The sequence below is a fragment of the Hypanus sabinus genome, chromosome 4 (genome assembly GCF_030144855.1).
Source record: "Hypanus sabinus isolate sHypSab1 chromosome 4, sHypSab1.hap1, whole genome shotgun sequence".
Taxonomy (NCBI): domain Eukaryota; kingdom Metazoa; phylum Chordata; class Chondrichthyes; order Myliobatiformes; family Dasyatidae; genus Hypanus; species Hypanus sabinus.
In genome coordinates this window covers 32,810,458-32,830,147 of record NC_082709.1, presented here as the reverse complement: position 1 = coordinate 32,830,147, position 19,690 = coordinate 32,810,458, and the positions used below count along the sequence as shown (strand labels likewise).

Sequence of the window (19,690 nt, the reverse complement as noted above, 5' to 3'; positions counted from 1 at the left end):
ATTTCCAGGATGTTACCGATGCTTTAGGTGAGACAGAAGAACAGGTAGGAGTGGAGGGGGTGCTGACCTTTTGATAAGGGAGGACATAACAGCACTGCTTAGAGAGGATATTCTTGAGGTATTATCTAACAAGGCCATTCAGGTAAAACTTCAAACTAAGGAGGGGAGAGCCACCTTATCAGGACTATATTATATATATCCTAAAGATTATCAAAAACCTGAGGGACAGATGTATCGAGAAATTGCATGTAGTTGCAAGAATAGTTGCATAGTGCCAATGGGACCATTTGGTTTTCCCAGTATTGACTGGGACACCCAGAGTGCAAAAGGCCTGGAACATGCCTGGATATTTACTTTTTTTTTTAGCCACTGACAAAATTCCAGAAGACTGGAAGGAAACTAGTGTTCCATTGTTCAATAAGGGAAGCAAGGACAGGCCAGTGAGCATGACTTCAGTTGTTGAGAAATTACTGGATGGAATTCTGAGGGACAAGATCCACCATTGCCTAGGGAGTCAAGGCCTGCTCAGGAATAATCAGCATGGCTTTGTGCATGGGAGGTCATGTCTGATGAATTTTTTGGAGACTCTTGAAGTAACTAAGGGAATAGGTGAAAGTAGGGCAGTAGATACATGGACTGTAGTAAGGCATGTGAGCAGTTTTGAATTTCTGGGAGTATACATCTTGCACAACCTAACATGGTCCCAGAACACATTCTACACATTTAGGAAAGCTCACCAACGAGCTGGACTCTGCACATCTACTTTGACAGATGTGCAGTAGAGAGCATCCTAAAATGCTGCATCACTGTACGATGCAGGAAGTGCACTGCAGCAAACAGCAGCACTCTAACAACAGGTAGTTAAATCAGCCACCATGCACAGAGATGTCAGGAAAAGACCAGTAATGTCATGAAGGATCCCGTCACTCATGAACTGTTTGTTCCACTCCCGTCATGGAGGAGGCCATGCAGCAACCACAACACGTCCGCCAGACACAAAATTTTCCCAAGGACTGAGGTTGATCAACACCTCCCCCCACTAACTCACCCCTGCAGACCTCCTATCTGCAGTATTCTATCATTTCCTGTCTGTCACCTTATGTACAGACATTCCTGTGCCTAGCATCACTTCATGGACATTAAGTCGCGAGAGATAGAGAGATAGAGAGAGAGAGAGAAACACACACACACACACACACACACACACACACTATCTTAACTTCTATGGCTTTTTTATTGTTGTGTTATTTATGTTATTGTGTTTCTGTGCTATGTCGGATCTGGAATAACCATTACTTTGTTCTTTACACTGTGTACTGCAAATGACATCAAATAATCTTGAATCTTATTGACAGAGAAGCAGAATACAATGAATTACAAAGAGATCTTAATCATCATTTAGGGAGAAAGACTGAGGAATAGAAAGTGGTTTTTTATCTTTCGTAAGTGTAAGGTAATGCATTTCAGACATTCAGACCAGGATATGACATACAGTGAATGGCAGAACACTAGTAGGTGTTGTTGAACAGCAGGACCTGGGAGTACAAGTACCCAGCTTGCTGAATGTGGCCTTGCAAGTAATCAGAGTAATGAAGGTGTTTAACACGCTGTCCCTCAGCACTCAGGGCATCGAGTTTAGGCGTAGGGACGTTATGTTGCTATTGGTTATGTTGCTACAAGCTATTGGTGAGACTGCACTTGAAGTATTGTGTACAGCTTTGGTCATCCTGTAAAAGAAAAACATTGTGAAGCTGAAGAGGGTGCAGAAGAGATTTACGAGGATGCTGCCTGGACTTTGAAGGCCTGAGTTATAGAGAGAAGTTGGCTATACTGTATCTTTATTCCATGGAATGTAAGAGAATGAGAGTGACCTGCTAGAAGTCCAAAATAGCAGATACAGGAATTTAAAGAGACATGAGAGATAACTTTTTTTAAAAACACAGAGGAAAGTGGGTACCTGGAATGACCTACCAGAAGAAGTGGTCAAGGTGCGAACAACTGCAAAATTTAAGAGGCAATTGGATAAGTACATGGAGGGGCTGAAGTTGGAGGATTATGGGTTAAAGGTTCATTTTGTTATCAAGGTATGTATGCAGAATGCAACTCTGAAACTTGTCTTCTCCAGACAGCCATGGAATACAGAAAACCATGTAATTAGTTGAAAGAAAGACATCAATTCCCCCTGCACTGAAAGAAACATCTCACAAACCCCAAACTCCTCCCTCATAAACAGATCACCCAAACCCCCAGCCATCCAATCTGCAACAAGAAAGAATGAGTGAGAACATGAAGAAAAACAGAACGAAGAAAGGCCAGTAAGAAACTACAGTCCAACTGTGCTGTGTTCAGCATGAGCTAGTTGGACCGAAGGACCTGTTTCCATGCTGTGTTCATTTCTACGTACATCAGTGACTCTCCGTTCAAATTGACAAACTAGATAAATTTGGGCTGCAAAGCTGGTCAACCAAAATTGGTTGGATTTCTCATTCTCCTCCTCGTGCTTCCAGTATGCAATGACACATGCTAAAGGCTGCCCAGGTGACAAGCCTACTTTCGCTTTATTAATGTTTTAAATAAATGACACTTTAGTCTACGAATACATCCCATGTTGATGCTGATAGTAGCACATAATGGTCTGCCTCTGACATTAAAAAGGAGAAGAAACAGGAAGTAGGTTTGTTATTTGTGCTGCCGGCATTTAACATGCATCATTAGATCAAAGTACAACTCACTATCACTATGGTGCCTAAATGCTTCCAACTGGGGGATGAACTTCTAGTCAGCTGATTGACCCAATTAATATCTTTCTGCAAAGAGCTATGACAAGAAATGTCAAATATCATTGCTGGCAACTCTCATGTTTCTTTTGCCAATATGGACTCGACAGATACCTTTGTACCCAATAGCTGACAAGGAGATTCAGCATATGGCATTCATTTGAAACACCTGGTAACAATTTTGTCACCAGAATTGATATATTAGTTACTTGGATCAGGACATGGAATCAACCATTTGTGAACTTGCAGAGTACTGTGGGTTGGAACTTCAATAATAGTTAATAGATATTAGTCTATTGATATAACACTGAAGACAAGCAAAACAAGTACTTGGTTTTACATTTTTCATGGGATATGCCAGATATCTTAAAACTATGCCAGAGTACCTAGCACAGATTAAGAGAGTGATCTTCAACTCCATAAATGAAAATATGCAATAAACAAATTCAAAAGTGAAATATATAGGTAGATTAAATGAAAAAAACAAGAGTTATTCTGGGAATGCTACTAATGGGATAGATCTTCAAAATCCCAGCAGAAGCACAATGGACATTGTTTGATCACATTAACATTCAGACAGGAACTATTGTAGTGTATCCAGTTTTAACATCTGTAATTTCTCCTCTTCTGTCCTATTTATTTTTTTATATTCTCATTTTAACTTATTCTATTTATTTATTACACTGTTCTGCTGTAGCAAAACAACACATTTCACTGCGTAAGTCAGTGATAATAAACCCAATTCTGATGCTTTTGTCTTGCCTCTTAAACAATTTTTGCCTGGGATTAATAGTGCGTATGACTAATTTGACCTCATGGATGTACCCCAGGGTCCAACTGATCTACCCACAACTCCTTTGCACAGATCTGCATGACAAGAATGAGTTCACATTTCTATCTGGAGTAAGTCTTCAGCTCTAATTTACACCAAGAGATACCAGCAGCCCCAGAAAACATGTCTATTTGTCTGATATCATCTGTCCAGGCCCTTCTGGTTTTATACAAATCTCAAAATATTGACTTTCATTGAAATTAACCATTAAGTGAACTAAGTCCATCATCCCAGGACATGCCTTGTTCTCACTGTTACCATCAGGAAGGAGGTGCAGGAGCCTAAAGGTACACACTCAGTGATTCAGGAACAGCTTCTCTGCCATCTGATTTCTGAATGGACATTGAACCTACAAACACTACCTCATCACTATATTTCCGTTTTTTTCCTATTATTATGTATTGCATTGTACTGATGCCACAAAGACAACAAATTTCACGATATATTCTGGTGATATTAAACCAGACTCTGATTCACAAGTAAATAAAACAAGACAAAACACAATTGATAGGTTAGCATGCGTTTATCTAGCCAACCATGTAACAAAAACTCTTACATGCACAGAACACTTCCAACACAAACATAACTTTTTATTTTACATCACAATTGGAATACATAACATTGTCAGTAATTCACATCTTATGATATTAGGCTACAAGTCCTTGGCACCTCGGTATGATCTCCCAGATTTATCCAAACTATTTCAAGACCATCGATTCACTCTGCTATTTGGTTGAAATAAGGAGGTAGATATTGTTTTAGAACAGAAACAGCTAACTTCATTGATGAATTCAGCAAAATAAAGTTTTGGAAGGGGCTTGCAAGGCAAGTTGAGTGTATGTGCATGGAATACACTGCCTACGGAAGTGGTGGAAGCAGATACAGCATCAATGTCAAGAGGTACTCAGACAGGCACATGGGAACAAGCACCTTTGATGTAGGAGATGGATCAGTCCAGATGGACATCATACTGGGTTGAAGAGCTTGTTTCTGTACTATGCTTTATTCAAAGATCATGATTGGAATTCTGGTGATTCCAAGAATGCATCCCATCCAATCCCAGTGATTCATCCGTTTTAACCTTAAGCCGACTTTCGAATACCTCCATGGTATCAATTTTTAACATATCCAGTGCTTCAACTGCCTTTTCCTTCACAATTGCTTTAGAACTATCCTCTTCACTGGTGAAAAGAGATGCAAAGAACTCATTAGGTAACTTGACCATGCTCAATCCATTCTTGTGCGAGTCCCCATTTTTTGACCTCAATAAGCCCCATTGCTCCAAGTACCATATTTTCACCATTCGTCCCTACAGACCAAGCCCAGATTTCCAGTTAAATTGGTGGCTAATCATTTCTGACAAGCACTCTCTTATTTACTTCCTCTCTGATTCTCAGTAATTTGACAGGTATTTACAAGCCGACAATCAGAAGTAGCAGTCAGCTCTTGCTCTGTCTTCCTCTGTACCTCTTTATCATCCAGGGAACTCTTTGTTCTTCCTGTGCTCCTCGCAGAATGTGCCTCATTACTGAAGGACACTGGTGAACCAGATGGGTTTTCAAGCAAAACAGTAGTTCCATTGTCACAATTACTGAAGCCAGGATTTCTTTTCAATTTAATTCTAGATTATTTAACTAACCAAAGTTAAAGTTCGCAGCTACCATGTCAAGACTTGTTCATCAAGCAAGTGAATTACTAATCTGGTGTATCATCATTCACTTGTCATCACTGAAGCAGCTTAACAGCAACAGAACAGAATTGAGTGTTCTCACTTTATTGCTGAAAATTGTGCTTCAAAGAATACCTTATTGCTCAATGATAATTCTATTCAATTTACCATGTCTGCCCTCATCTCCTCTGCATCATTTTCTCCGGAGTGACGATGATTTCCATTCTGATTTGATGTTTTCTGAGCTAACAGAGGCTAATGTGGGAGTTCCATGACCTTTCACAGAAGAGACAGGTGGTGACTGTTGGGGTGGTGGTAGGTGGGAAGTCTGTGGATATAATGGGTTCCTTCTGCCCATGGGTTTTTTGAGTATCTGTGTTTTTGAGTCCACGAATAACTCAGCCTGATTAATGCAGCCAACTAAGTGTAGCAAGAGCTTAAATGCTGGGAATTTTGGCCGGGGGCGGGGGGGGGGGTGGGGAAACGGGGTCCTTCCAAAGAACAGCATTGGTCACACTACTCCAGTGCCTTGAGGTGACTTCAGCAGTTAGCCTGGATGTCAGAAGCAAGACACCTGGGCAGCAATAACTACAGCCCCATGAAGATTGTGATTTGTACCAAGTCTGAGATCTTGATGTCCAGATAGCTTTTCCCTTTTATTGAATAAAGTTGCGTTGGAGCACCGTTGGCAGACGTGAAATTCATCAACGCTGTCTATCTTTGCTGTGAGGTAACTCCCAAGTTCGTGAGGTTGTCCAGGCTCTCGCTGTGAACTTTTATTGCTGTTGGACAGGCTGGTGCCACAGGGCAGAGAGCTGATGACCTTTGCCTTACAGATGTTCCAGTGTGCTGGAGTCAAAGGGCCTTACGAAATTGAAGTGGGGCCACGTAGAGTAGTTACCACCTTTCCCTGAATTTCCCTTAGGAGGTGCTGTGCAATGAGTGTAGTGCCCACTCTGCCTCTAGATAATGGATTCCACACTATGTATCTTTGGTTACTGGGAAGATACAGTTTTTTTTAAGTTTATTGATATTCAGTTGTGATCTTTGTCAATGAATTTCTGGGTAGACAGCAGGAATGCCCCACTACAGTTGTAGACAATTTGAACCCATGTTCTTTCTTGAAGATGACCACAATGATGATACCCCTGAAGTCCCCTGATATACTTCCCTCACCCAGATGTGAAAGAGAGACAATTCATGGCTGAACATCTTCACTGTCAGACTTCTGAGCTTAAGAATAACATTAACATTACTAACTTCTTGGGAAGGGTCAGTACAGTGCACTGCAACTATAGGAACTTTATTCTGCACATCCTTAAAGAAATCTCTTGAACTCTTTGCTTGAAAACTACCAAGTTACAAGAAAAATCAAAACAGAGACACATGTCAAAATATTACCAAGTACTAAACTGCTGGGCCTGACTTACAAGACAATTTTATCTGCAGCATCTGTCCTTTCATGGAATGTTCAATTTTAAAAATGTCCCTAGTCTCTACATTTACAAATTCATCTAGATCAGGGGCTCCTAACCAGGGGTCCATGGACCCCTCGGTTAATGGTAGGGTTTCCATGGCATAAAAAGGGTTGGGAACCCCTAATCTAGATCTCAAGCAAAAGAAATGAGCAGCAATCCTATTTTTTTTATTTGGTTACTTTCAGAATGTTCCTCAGAACTTTGAAATCCACAGCAGAATTAATGCACACAGAAATTCTTCATAAATAAGAAAATATGGTAAATAGCTTGAAAATTCCACAATGTGACATCAATATCTTGTTGATGCAAATGCATTCCAGAATTTTGAAATTCAGAGCACTTCTCCTCACCTTTTGCTTTGAGACAATAATTTTTCACACACTCCAATAACTTGATAACTTTGTTACAAACTAAAGGATAGTTTCCTAAAACAAAACCTTTTCCACTTAGACTGAAGTCCTTCATGTAAATATTGTTCAACTTACCTTTACTTGTTGCTGAAATTCTGTCATGTAGAATAGGATTTCTGATTCCTGGCACATTTAATCCTTCACCTTCATTGCTTTGAACCTATTCAATAGAATTTAAAAAATGTAATGTGACTCTGAAATCTTGGAGAAACACTAGCCTGCCTTCAATAGGTTATAGCTTCTACCATCACTGGTTCAAACTCTCTTCTTCACATACTGCCAGGCAGAGTAACCAAGGTCGAAGTGTTTTTTTAAATGAACACGTTGACAGAGGTTGGGTGATTGCAAACAGAACTTCAAGATAAAGAAGTGTGAACAGTAGACCTCACAAATGACAAGGCATTAAGAGGACAGACATTCAGTAATCAGACAAAGAGGAGTTTGAGAGGAGAGGTTACGAGGCTGGAAGAGATTAAGTAAATAAGGAAATGTAAATATAAGGAAAGAAAATTAAGTCAATGACAGTATTTACTTCTAAGAAGTCATATGTAATGAAGATCACATTTCAAGTTAAAAATGACGTAGGGAGGAGTTACAAAAACCTGAATTTTATGAAAGTGAATGAGAGGGGACCCAAGTAAAAGAACTACTTACAAATGTCAGCTAACATGGGAAACGGAAGGGGACTTGTGAGTTTAATGGGACCAGGTTCAGAAAAGCAGGCAGGTGGTTTATACACCTTCCCACCTGTCACATTATGCATAGAGCATCTTCTCATTCAAGGCAATTTCAATCTTTGTCTCATCAGCTGCTGCCCTCCAAAAGTGCTTCATCCCCTACACCTAGAAAGCAATACAAGTTCGGACTGGGCAAAATCCCCCATCTCCACATTGATTGAATCCTCACTGGAAAAATCAAAGCGGTTGGGTCCAAACCCAAGATAAGAAATAGCCTGATTTCTGCAGTAACAGGACTATTCCCAGCTGTGTAAAATGTCTCCTATGGAATAACTCAAAGCATGGAATAATTATAACCTACAGTGAAAGTGGTAATCTTTCTACAGTCTTTTGAGCTCTATGTATGCCAAGTAGAAATAACTCAGTCAAGACCTGTCTGAGAAATCTCAGCCTTTTTACATCGCAGTCTATAAAAAACTTGGGTATAGCATACCGTGGCAAAGTTAAAAATCTTATTCTCTTCCACATCTATTACAATATGGTATTGCTACCCTATAATCAAGAAAAAATGCCTACACATCAGATCACTGATATGGTCTTTGAATGTTTGTACTTGCATAAGGCCAGCTTAGACCATAAGACCATAAAACATAAGAGCAGAATTAGGCCATTTAGCCCATCGAGTCTGCTTAGCCTTCCCTCATGGCTGATTTATTATTCCTCTCAACCCAATTCTCATGCCTTCTCCGTGTAACCTTTGAGACCATGACTAATCAAGAACCTATCCACTAATATACACAATGACTTGCCCTCCACAGCTCTCTGTAGCAATGAATTCCAGTTTCACCACCCTGACTAAAGAAGTTTCTCATCTCTGTTCTAAATGGACGTCCCTCTATTCCGAGGCTGTGCCCTTTGGTCCTAGACTCACTAGCTATAGGAAACACCTTCTCCACATCCACCTATCTAGGTTTTTCATTATTCGATAGGTTTCAGTAATATTCTCCACCCACCATTCTTCTAAACACCAGTGAGTGCAGGCCCTGAGTCATCAAACGATCCTCATACATTAACCTATTCAACTCTGGAATCATTCTCATGAACCTGCTCTGGACCCACCCCAATGCCTACAGGTTTCCTCTTAGATAAGGGGGCCAAAATCGCTCGCTTTACTCCAAGGTTGGTCTGGCAAATGCCTTATAAAGCCTCAGTATTACATCCTTGCTCTCATCTTCTACTCGTCCTGAAATGAATGCTAACAGTGCATTTGCCTTTTTTACCACTAAATCACTGAGCAAAATATTGGAGAATCCTACAAAAAGATCCCTTTGCACCTCTTGTTGAAATTTCTCCCCATTTAGAAAACAGTCTATGTATTTATTCCTTCTACCAAAGTGTATGACCTTATACTTCCCTACACTATATTCCTTCTGCATTCTTCCATTCTGTTGAAGTCCATCTGCAGACTTCATGCTTGTTCAACACTACCTGCCCCTCCATCTACCTTCACATCACCAGCAAACTGGCCACAAAGCCATCAATTCTGTCATCCAAATTATTGACATATAACATAAAAAGAAGTGGTCCCAACATTGATCCCTGTAGAACACCACTAGTCATTGGCTGTCAACCAGAAAAGGCTTCCTTTATTCCTACTCTTTGCATCCTGCTAGTCAACCAATCTTCTATCCATGCTAATATCTTTGCTGTAATAACATGGGCTCTTATCTTGTTAAGCAACTCTCGTGTGCAACACCTTGTCAAAGGCCTTCAAGTTAACAATCCAAGTTAACAACATCTACTGACTCTCTTTTGTCTATCCTGCCTGTTATTTCCTCAAAGAATTGTAAAAAGTTTATCAAGCAAGTGTCCCCCTTAAGGAATCCACGCTGAATTTGGACTATTTTATCATGTGCCTCCAACTATCCCAAAACCGCCTCCTTAATGATGGACTTCAACATCTTCCCAACTACTGAAGTCAGGCTAACTGGCCTATAATTTCCTTTCTTCTGCCTCCTTTCCTTCTGAAGAACGGAGTGACAGACTTCTGAAACCATTCCAGAATCTACTAGTTCTTGAAAGATCATTAGTAATGCCACCACAATCTCTTCAGCTACCTCTTTCAGAACCCTGGGGTGTAGTCCATCGGGCCCAGGTACCTTCAGACCTTTCAGCTTCCCAAACACCTTCTCCTCAGTGGTGCCAACTGCACTCTAATTTCTGGTAAACTGCTTACTGTGACTATTAGTAATATCATCATAGCACATTTTCAGAGGCCAAATGCTATAAGATGATAAGATCGTCCATTGGGTTTTCCAACCATTTTTTTCCTCTCAGCCTTTCACAGGTCTTGCTTTTCCAAAAAGCCTGACAGAGAGGATCCTGTTTTTGATTTCCCAGGTTATGAAAATCTCTGAATCACATTATACAAATTATGGTACTTGTATGCACAGATGGAGATTCAGGGCTTTTCCAATAAGTACTGTATCTGTGGTGACCAGAAATAGTCTTTGGAACATGTGTTACAAACTTATGTGTAATCCATAAACACTAAAAAGGTATTTTCTGCCCAAGGTATAATTAACTTATTTCAACATTCTGATTATACATTACATTTTCTGCTTACTGTTATAACTGATAACTATCTGAAAGGATGAAACAGATAAGTCCTCTTATTGTCCTGTTTTAAAAGATGGAAATGCAGTAAACTACTAATTTCTTCGGTAATTATATCTCTCCATGAACTCCAAAATGAAATATACAAAGTGCAGATTCTACGTTATTTCCTTTGGCACGGTTAGCTCTGACTCTCATGAAGCAGTGACACTGACTTTTATTGAGTACGTGATTGGGGACCACAATGTAGCTTGGTCACTGCAACTTTGGATTTCCTGCTGGTGTCTGTTCCTTCATGAGTCATACCTCTGAGGCAGTAGGACAGTGTCATCGAGTTGAATTTGGAGGAGACGGCAAAGGCTGGCAGAGAGGGAAGTATGACCATGTGATCCATTTATATCAAGAATATACACTATCAGCAAGTGAATTATACAGCTCACATTTTCAGTACTGAGTTAATAACAGTCGCTAGAATATGCAGCATATTAAAGTTTCCAATTGATTTTGTCCCAATATGGAACAAATAAGAATATTTAGAGTACTTTTTTACAGTAATGGTTCATAAGATAATTTCAAAGAACATAACCTATTACTGAATTTATAAACATAAACTAGTACAATATCCAAATGTACAAACTTGTATCTTGCTGGAACAACAGTGAAACTTCAGCTATGTGCACGTTTCAGATGAAAAAATAAAGGATGATATAAAGTTTGTTCATACTTGTTTATGACAGTATTAATGGTTACTCCCAGTTATTTGGCAAATATTCAAAACTATGGTGCGCATAAAGCTGAAACCCCAAACTGGCTTGCTTACTGTATCCGATATACGAGAAAGCTCAACCAAAAGACATGCGCAAATATCAATATGACATTTTAAAAAATGGAACCAAACTCCTTGTAAACAGAAATAAGCAGCCCCATAGCCCACCTGTTAAAATTTATGCCTATGAAAAGATTGTTTTTGAAATTTCAAAATTGACATAAAGGAAGATTCAAAGTTATGATGGATTAATACTATAAGTAATACATCCAAGAAATATCTTCTACAAAGTTAACAAATCTGAAATCTAGCAACTTGCCTCTTCCAAGTCAAATGAGAATTCCTTCTGCTCCATCAAGCTGCTCACGGATGGATGGTGCATTGCTCCAGCTTTATCTGGCGTTGAACACACTGTATTTTCCTGTGAGAGTGCAGATGTCTGCTCACCAGTACCAGCACTCTCTATATCTGTGGATGCATTCAAGTCTACAAAAGAATCTGAGATACCACTCACATCATCAAGGCTGCTCCCCATTCCTTCTTTCAAGCAAGCAGCCTCACTCTGCTTGGATTCCATACAGCCATTTGTCACATTAGATAAAAATTCCTGAGGAATAATCTCTGAGGGACAGGGAGGACCTTCAACTCCAGTCATCACCTCCTCAGATACTGGTTTCAGAGAAGGATCAGTCAATTTACGCCATCTCTGCAACCTCATTTCTTTCTTAAGTTTTACCTCCTCTTTCTTCTCATCGTCAGTAAAGCTCTTGTCGCCTTCAGAAGAAAGCTGTGATGCTTTTGAACTTTCTGCAGCTGCTGGAGCTGTTTGATTAGGTGTATCTGTTACTTTTGCCTGCTGACCCCCCAGTAAGTTGAGCTTTGATACTGTCTTCTTCAGTCTGCCAGCATTGTTTCCAACAGCAGGAGCTTGGCCTGAAGTTGGGGGCTCGGCCACATCACCTATTTTCTTTATAGGAGCTCCAGAAACTTGAGAATACAGTGAGGAGAAAACATTAGCCACTGTTGTGAGAACTTTAATCTGCCGAAATCGACCTGCAATTGAAAGTGAAACCTGTTATTCAACAAACTTGGGAGAAAAAAATGAAAAGATAGTAAACATTGAAAGACTAAGAGCTAACCTACACTAATGCACCAAAACTCCTTTCTCCATGACATTACAGTGGTAGAAATACTACGTGGTTAGAATAAACATTTTCATCTATTATATTTACCGCTATTGCCTCTAACATTACAACACCTGCGTGAAAGCCGACTTGAATAATCTTGGATGACAGTTGTCATTAACAAACTACAAAAATACCATGAAAGGGAAATGTAAAACAATAATGTTCAACTGAGTAAATTACACATTAATGTCATTTTTAGGTATTTCAGACCACCATGCTAACAGAAGACACATGAGCAAGGCATTCATATTTTGAAACAAACACAATGAAGGTTTCATGTGCTTATAATATAATTATATTAATTATAGCCTAGACTAGAGCAATACTTTGATGAAACAAGCAGATTTTTCACAATGTGATTCAAAGCATAATTGTCTTTTAATTAGAAATTGTCTATGAATGTACTATGATAAAATCATTTTATTAATAGAAGTACATGCAAGAGTTTCAATGTGAGAAAATTATTTTGACAGACCTTATTGATCTTCAGATTGAGTATAAGCATATTCTTGCATGAACATGTAAACATTCCAATACCAGCAATACAAATAAACACTTAAAGAACATACTTGTGAGGGCGAAATTTGGATTGTCCAATTCCATACGTTGCATCTGAGCATCTAAAAATAGTTTAAAATCTATTCCTTTTGCAAACGATGAAGCATTAAAAAATCGACATGGAATTTTTGATGCAAGGTCAGGTTCATCTGTTCCAAACCCAAGATTATACAGGACATCCTCAGGATCTTCTTCATAAAGGTCCAGCAGTTCTGAAACACTGAAAAGTACAAATAAACACATCAAATTGGTGGCATTGCTAGAATTTAAATGGTTGTACAAGTGCACCAAACAGTTGGTGATTAGAACATTGACCACACAAATAACCAAGTTAAAATTGTCATGTTGTGATACTGCTGCATTTGAGATTTTGCTGAATAACAAAAACTGCCTTCTCATGTAACAATGGGCCACCACCAAATCCTTCACCATGATTATTTGCTTAATCTTAGATCATTGATAAATCTGCCAAACCTACTTTTCAGCATAGCTCTGTTTAACTTACATAAAAAGTACATTTTTCCAGAAATTATAATATATCATGTTCTACATACAGTATCCATTTATGCAACACTAATACTCAAAACAATATGTTGAACTGGAAATAGAAGTATTCATTAAACATTAGACTACCTCGATACAGTAGTATTGCTCTTTCCAGAACCAGTGGAATTCATGCTGCTTCCCATTTGATAAAATTTGTTACGTTTTACCTCAGCTGATGTGCCACTGAAACAGGGCAAACAGTATTGATTAGAAACATAACAGAAGCCTCTTTTAGAACTAAAATGAAGAAATATCATTATCTATTAAAAAAAACCTAACCTTTCTGTCAGCAGTGAGATGTGAGGATGAAGATAATTAGCTGTGGATGGAAAATGCATTTCATGAATGAGTGACTTTATAAAGACAATAGCTTTTAAGATTTAAGTAAACAATAGAGTTTTTATAAACATTTACTATTATAATCCAAAAAAATTACAATTGCCACTCCTTTAACTTACCTGTCCATTTAATCAATAACTATAAACATACTAGCTCCTCAGAAAGAAAGGACACAAGTTCAGCTTCACTTTAAAACTTCAGTGACAAATACTCCTCACTGCTTGTTCATTTTTACCAGCACTTCGAAATCAGTGACTCTGTACGGACTTGCCAAATCTTTTGAGTCATGTTAAGATGATGACTCACTAGAATAAGAAACACAAGAGTTTCTTTAGATTCTGGAAATGCAGAACACGCACAAAATGCTGGAGGAACTTAGCAGGTCGGGGAACAGCTGTGGGAATGGATAAATAGTCGATGCTTCAGGCCAGTCACTTCATCGGGACTGAAAAGGAAGGGGGAAGACATCAGTATAAAAAGTGGGGAGAGGGGAAGGAGGGTAAGTGAGAAGCTGATATGTGAACCCAAGTGGGAAAAAAAGGTAAAGGGCTGGAAAGGAAAGAATCTGAAAGCAGAGGAGATTGGACTGTGGGAGAAAGGGAAGCAGAGGGCGGCACAAGGGAAAGGCGAAAGGTAGGCAAGGGAAAGAGGAAAGAGGCCAGAGTGGGTAATAAAGAAGAGAGAAGGGGGAGGGGAGGGAAAAAACAAAAATACCGGAAGGAGAAATCTATGTTCATGCCATTCGATTGGAGGCTACCTGGAATAGGTTTGTGGCTCTGCCTACCTGTTGGAGAGCCTCAGAAATGTCTTTCTGATGTGTGCACATCGGAAATACCAGAGCATGCTACTGAATATTGCTGCAAAACTAGCTAAGACGTGTATGCCAAACTGTGCAAGATTCCCTATCCCATTAAAACCAGGAAGATATCTTTAATCAGCTTATATACAAGAAAGAAAAATAACGTAACTACATACTACTTAGAAATAAGAAATCAAAATGGAATGAGGAATAAAGGAATCTAGGAGTAGAAGCACAAAACAAATAAAAATGGTGTTGCAAGTCATGGAGATCATTAAAAACAGTTCATTTACAGAAACACAATTATACAAAACTTGCCTCATATTTTTGCCAGAACAGGGATTACAAAAACAGCATTCCAACAACTAAGGCAAGTTATGAATAAGGCTTGCTGTGCAAAGGAATTATGTTCCGTGTTTCTTGTGAGATGGGTCAGAACAAGTCCTACTGTACAGCAGAGCGAGCCAGGAGCAGAATAAGCTCCAGGCACCATGGTGCATTCTCACTCAATGATATACAGTGAAGAAACAAAGGCAAACCACAAGGTGATTGTTTTCCCCTCAAGGTGTGTGCTAACATATTCAGAAGTTAACTCCAAATGCAACACTCCAAACCACTCAGAAAACAAAAATCTTAGCTTTGATAAAGTACTGGCTGCTGATATATCAGGGGCAAGTAATATCCACTCCCACAAATCAGCAAGCTGTCCCTGCCCACCCTCAGCAATCAGTGCATTTCACAGTACAGAATTGGACCTAGTCTCAGGCGATATCCCAGCCCAGCCCAAGTAATTAATTTTTTTTTCCAAAACTGAACATAATTACTTTGCACACCTACTCCACAGTCTGTTCATCTGTCATGTATACTTATTAACAGAACAAGGCCATTCAGCCATTAGATTCATGCCCCTTTTGGCTGACCAAGCCCATTGACGCATAGAATTTATTAACTCCCCCTGCAATTTATTTTCTTACAGGTCCAATAGTTCTGCTTTGATTTTGTTAGCACTCACCTCCAATGAGGGGCAATTTAGGGCAGGGAGTCAAATAACTCACCAGCGTGTGTTTGGAAATAGGAGGAAACCAATGCGACCATGACAAAAGCAAGAAAATTCCACACAGCAACGAACAAGGTCAGCATTGACCCCAGGTCCTCAGTGCTGTAGTGTTTGCACCATGCTGTCCCCACCTAGTTCAGAAAGGTGAAAAGCTACCTTATCGATACAGTCAACCAAAGGGCCGGGGAGTGAAGGAACACCAAAGGTACAAGACAATAGTAACACAGGTACAAAGAGTACTGAAGGCTGCATATGGCATGCTTGCCCTTATCAGCTGTGACTCTGAGTACAGGAGTTGAAATGCCACGCTACAGTTGTATAAAACTTGCATTGGACTACACCTGGAGTATCCTGCATAGTTCACATTTCCAAGCTGAAAGAGGGATATGACTCAGCCAGAGAGGGTGCAGTAAAAATCGAGGAGGAGCAACATACACAATGCTAGAGCAGTTCAGCATGTCAGGCAACATCTACGGAGGGAAATAAACAGTCAGTGTTTTCAACAGACAGCCATGATCTTGGCCTGAAACATCAGAGATGCTGCATGGTTTGCTGGGGTGTGTATGTGTATGTTAGAAAAGTGAAAAGCTACCTTTCTTTTTCCCCCCTCCCCCTGAAAAAAAGTGACAGAGTATACAATAGGGGCAAATGTAATTATATATTTAAAAAAACATTTACACAGGTACATGGACAATGTTTAGAGGGATATAGGCCAAATGCAAACAAGTGAGGTTAGTTCTGATAGACAACTTGGTCAGTATGGATGAGTTGGCGAACTGGACCTGGTTTTCTTCTATATAACGCCATGAGACTCTGACTCTCTGAAGCAAATATTATTAGGGGGCGCAACAGGCTAGAAGTGGATATAGCGCTTTGCTTGGCTCAAATGTCTGGAGGGAATCTAGGGATCTGTGGTTACCGCAGGAAAGTGGTACTGAGGTAAAGGATAAACCATAATCTTTCTGAATGGCAGAGCAGGCATCAGAAGCCAAACATTGTTTTTGCAGCTACTATTCATGTGAACTGCTGTACAAAAGTCCTGTGTTCCCATCATTAAAAACAAGAGTAACGAAAGATGCTAAAATGACTTGCAAGTCTGGCAGCAGTAACGTAAAGTTTGTACGAAGAAAAGAGTAAAACAGGCTGGGGAGCCTCTTCACATGAAAGAAAAATAGCTTCACTGAAGGGTGACTTGAGGTGTTCCACAGGGTTCTGTGTTGGGACTACTACTTTTTTATGTTGTATATCAATGATTTGGATCATGAAATTGATGGGTTTTTGGACAAGTTTGCAGATGATACGAAGATAGGTAGATGGGCAGGTAGTACTGAGAAAACAAAGGACTTGGATTAGGAGAACGAGCAAAAATGTGGCAGATGGAATATAGTGCTGAGAAGTGGATGGCCGTGTACTTCGGTGGAGGGAATAAAAGCACAGACTATTTTCCAAATGGGGGGGGGGGGGGGAGAAATTCAAAAATAAAAGGTACAAAGGGATTTGGGAGTCCACGCGCAGGATTCCCTAAAGATTAACTTTCAGGTTGACTTGGCAGTAAGGACAGCGAATGTAATGTTAGAATTAATTTCAAGAGGACTGGAATATAAAATGACATCCGAGAAGGTTCAGAGGAAGTCCAGAGAATGATTTGGGAAATGAAAGGGTTATCATATGAGCAGCAATAAAGGATTTGGACCCGTGCTCACAGGAATTTAGAAGGGGGTGAAATCTCATTGCCATGTGTGGCTTTTGAGGCCAGGTCACTGGGTGCATTTAAGTCAGAGGGTGATAGCTTCTTGATTAGTCAGGGTGTGAAAGGTTATAGGAAGAAGGTGGGAGAATGGAGTCGAGTAGATCAGCCATGATGAAATGGCGTAGCAGACTCAGTGGGCCAAAGGGCATATTTCTGCTCCTCAAAAGAGTCAAAGAGAACATTAACCTGAAAAGTAACAATATACATGTCTCAAAGATGCTAAGAAATCCAAAAGGAATTCAATAGAAATCTTTTGGCCCAAAAGACCACTTCACAAAGGACCTACACTCTGTCCATCAGAAACGGTGGGATCTCCCAGCAGCCACCCATTTTAATTCCACTTCCCATTCCCAAATGTCGACCCACGGCCTCCTTCACTGTCATGATGAGGCCACACTCATGTTGGAGGAATAACACCTTTTTTCCCGTCTGGGTAGCCTCTAAACTGATGACATGAACATCAATTTCTCGAACTTCCAATAATTTCTCCTCCCTCCCCCCTTCACCATTCCCTATCCCTTTTCTCCTCTCTCACCTTATCTCCTTGCCTGCCTATCACTTCCCTCTGGTGCTCCTTCCCCCTTTCCTTTTTCCATGGCCTTCTGTCGTCTTCTATCAGACTCCCACTTCTCCAGCCCTGTATCTCTTTCACCAATCAACTTCCCAGTTATTTATTTCATTCCTCCCCCTTCAGATTTCACCTATCACCTTGTGTTTTTCCCTCCCCTCACTCCAACATTTTAAAACATTTCTCCCCCAGTCCCGCTGATTAGTCTTGGCCTGAAACATCGACTGTACTCTTTTCCATAGACGCTGCCTGGCCCAGAGTTAATCCAGGATTCTGTGTGTGCTTAAACAGATAAAGATACCAGCCAGAGTATTCCTGAGTCACAAAAAAATCCCAGGTGAAATAGTTAATCTGCAGGGATTTGGATGTTCTTAGAAGGAAAGGAAAGCCACAGCCTCTTTAAGATCTTAGTAGTAAGAATGGAATTTACTTTTTTGATCATTTTCCCATGAACTGTGTTAATACTTGCAGTGAGGGTGCAAGAACCGGTTAGAATTTGATCGAAATACAGATGAAGTTCACTGATGATATGAAGTGATCATCCACAGACTAATGTTTCCATTTTTAACACAATCTACTCTCCCTGTCTCTGACTCACTCCCTCCCTCCTCTCAGTGAAATTATTTGTCTGCCACAAGGAATAATATCTTCCCAATAACTCTAACCTCTCTATATGCCACATCTTAGACATTTTCTTGGAATGAACCATAGCCTGCAACCTTGGAAACCCATGCGATCCTCTGACGTCCTTTAAATCACAGTTAACATTCTGTCCCACCTTGAGTGTACTAGCCACGACCTTCACTACAATTCTAACAAAACTGCAGGCAGCAGCACCAGCCACTGCAGTCCATGCAAACTAAACCATGTGCTCAGTTAATAATTTACCTCAATGTATTAGAGTAGCCCAATCTGCTGACAAATATACCAAAAAATTCACTGAAGCAAAGATGCAATCACAGAATTTAATTCCCACAATACTAAACATCATTCCAGTCCAGTCTGCCAAAAGGAAAATTATTTTAAGATTCATTCCTGATTGGTGCTGGGAAGCGTGTAATGTGTTTATATTGGTATGTTGTATTCTATTTCTTAAATTCTGCCAAAGATTTTAATGAGCTCAATTCACAAGAATAAAATTAACATCAGAGGAAAAGTACAAAGCACTGATATAACTGTACAGAATACAGTATCCCTTATAGTGATGCTGGCAAAAGATGAACCCAAGGCAATTGTTTCAACCTGGTGCTTGAGAGTCATGATCACTGAATTTGTAGAGTTTGAAGACCTCTAGTTGTGCAATATTAAAAGCAGATTCAAAATGTGTGTTTTACCTACTATTTAGGTATTTCAACTTCATTGGTTCCTTAAGGTTGTCACAGCCAGGAGTGGTGGAGGGGATATACTCCCACTGCCTATTCAAAGCTCCCAAAGACACGCATCTCAAATAGCGTCCGACAACCAAGTCCAGCTCCCGGCCTTCACATGTGCTATGCCCAGCCGAACCATTTCTACTGTCAGAAGGCCAAAGGCAGATTACTGGCACCTCAAAACCAGCTGCTTTGGGCAGATGGGGTTCATCAGTTGTGGTTGGTAGGTTACGTAGTAGAAGGAAAACTCTGATCTCAAAACTCCACTGCCTTACAGCTATATCCACTCTT

General features: G+C 40.0%; 2 protein-coding genes across 2 annotated transcripts in view; one reads left to right on the top strand and one right to left on the bottom strand.

Moving 5' to 3' along the window:
- Positions 1 to 19,690, top strand: part of LOC132392642 (uncharacterized) — a 709,726-nt gene that overhangs the window by 368,036 nt on the left and 322,000 nt on the right. The window lies entirely within an intron of this gene.
- itprid2 (ITPR interacting domain containing 2) overlaps positions 1 to 19,690 on the bottom strand; it is an 89,410-nt gene that overhangs the window by 42,196 nt on the left and 27,524 nt on the right. The window contains exons 6-10 of the mRNA XM_059966791.1: positions 13,796 to 13,835; positions 13,604 to 13,699; positions 12,982 to 13,190; positions 11,545 to 12,278; positions 7,242 to 7,326 (exon numbers count right to left, since the gene is read on the bottom strand). Of these exons, the coding sequence (XP_059822774.1) occupies positions 7,242 to 7,326; positions 11,545 to 12,278; positions 12,982 to 13,190; positions 13,604 to 13,699; positions 13,796 to 13,835 (1,164 nt within the window). The remainder of the gene's footprint in view (positions 1 to 7,241; positions 7,327 to 11,544; positions 12,279 to 12,981; positions 13,191 to 13,603; positions 13,700 to 13,795; positions 13,836 to 19,690) is intronic.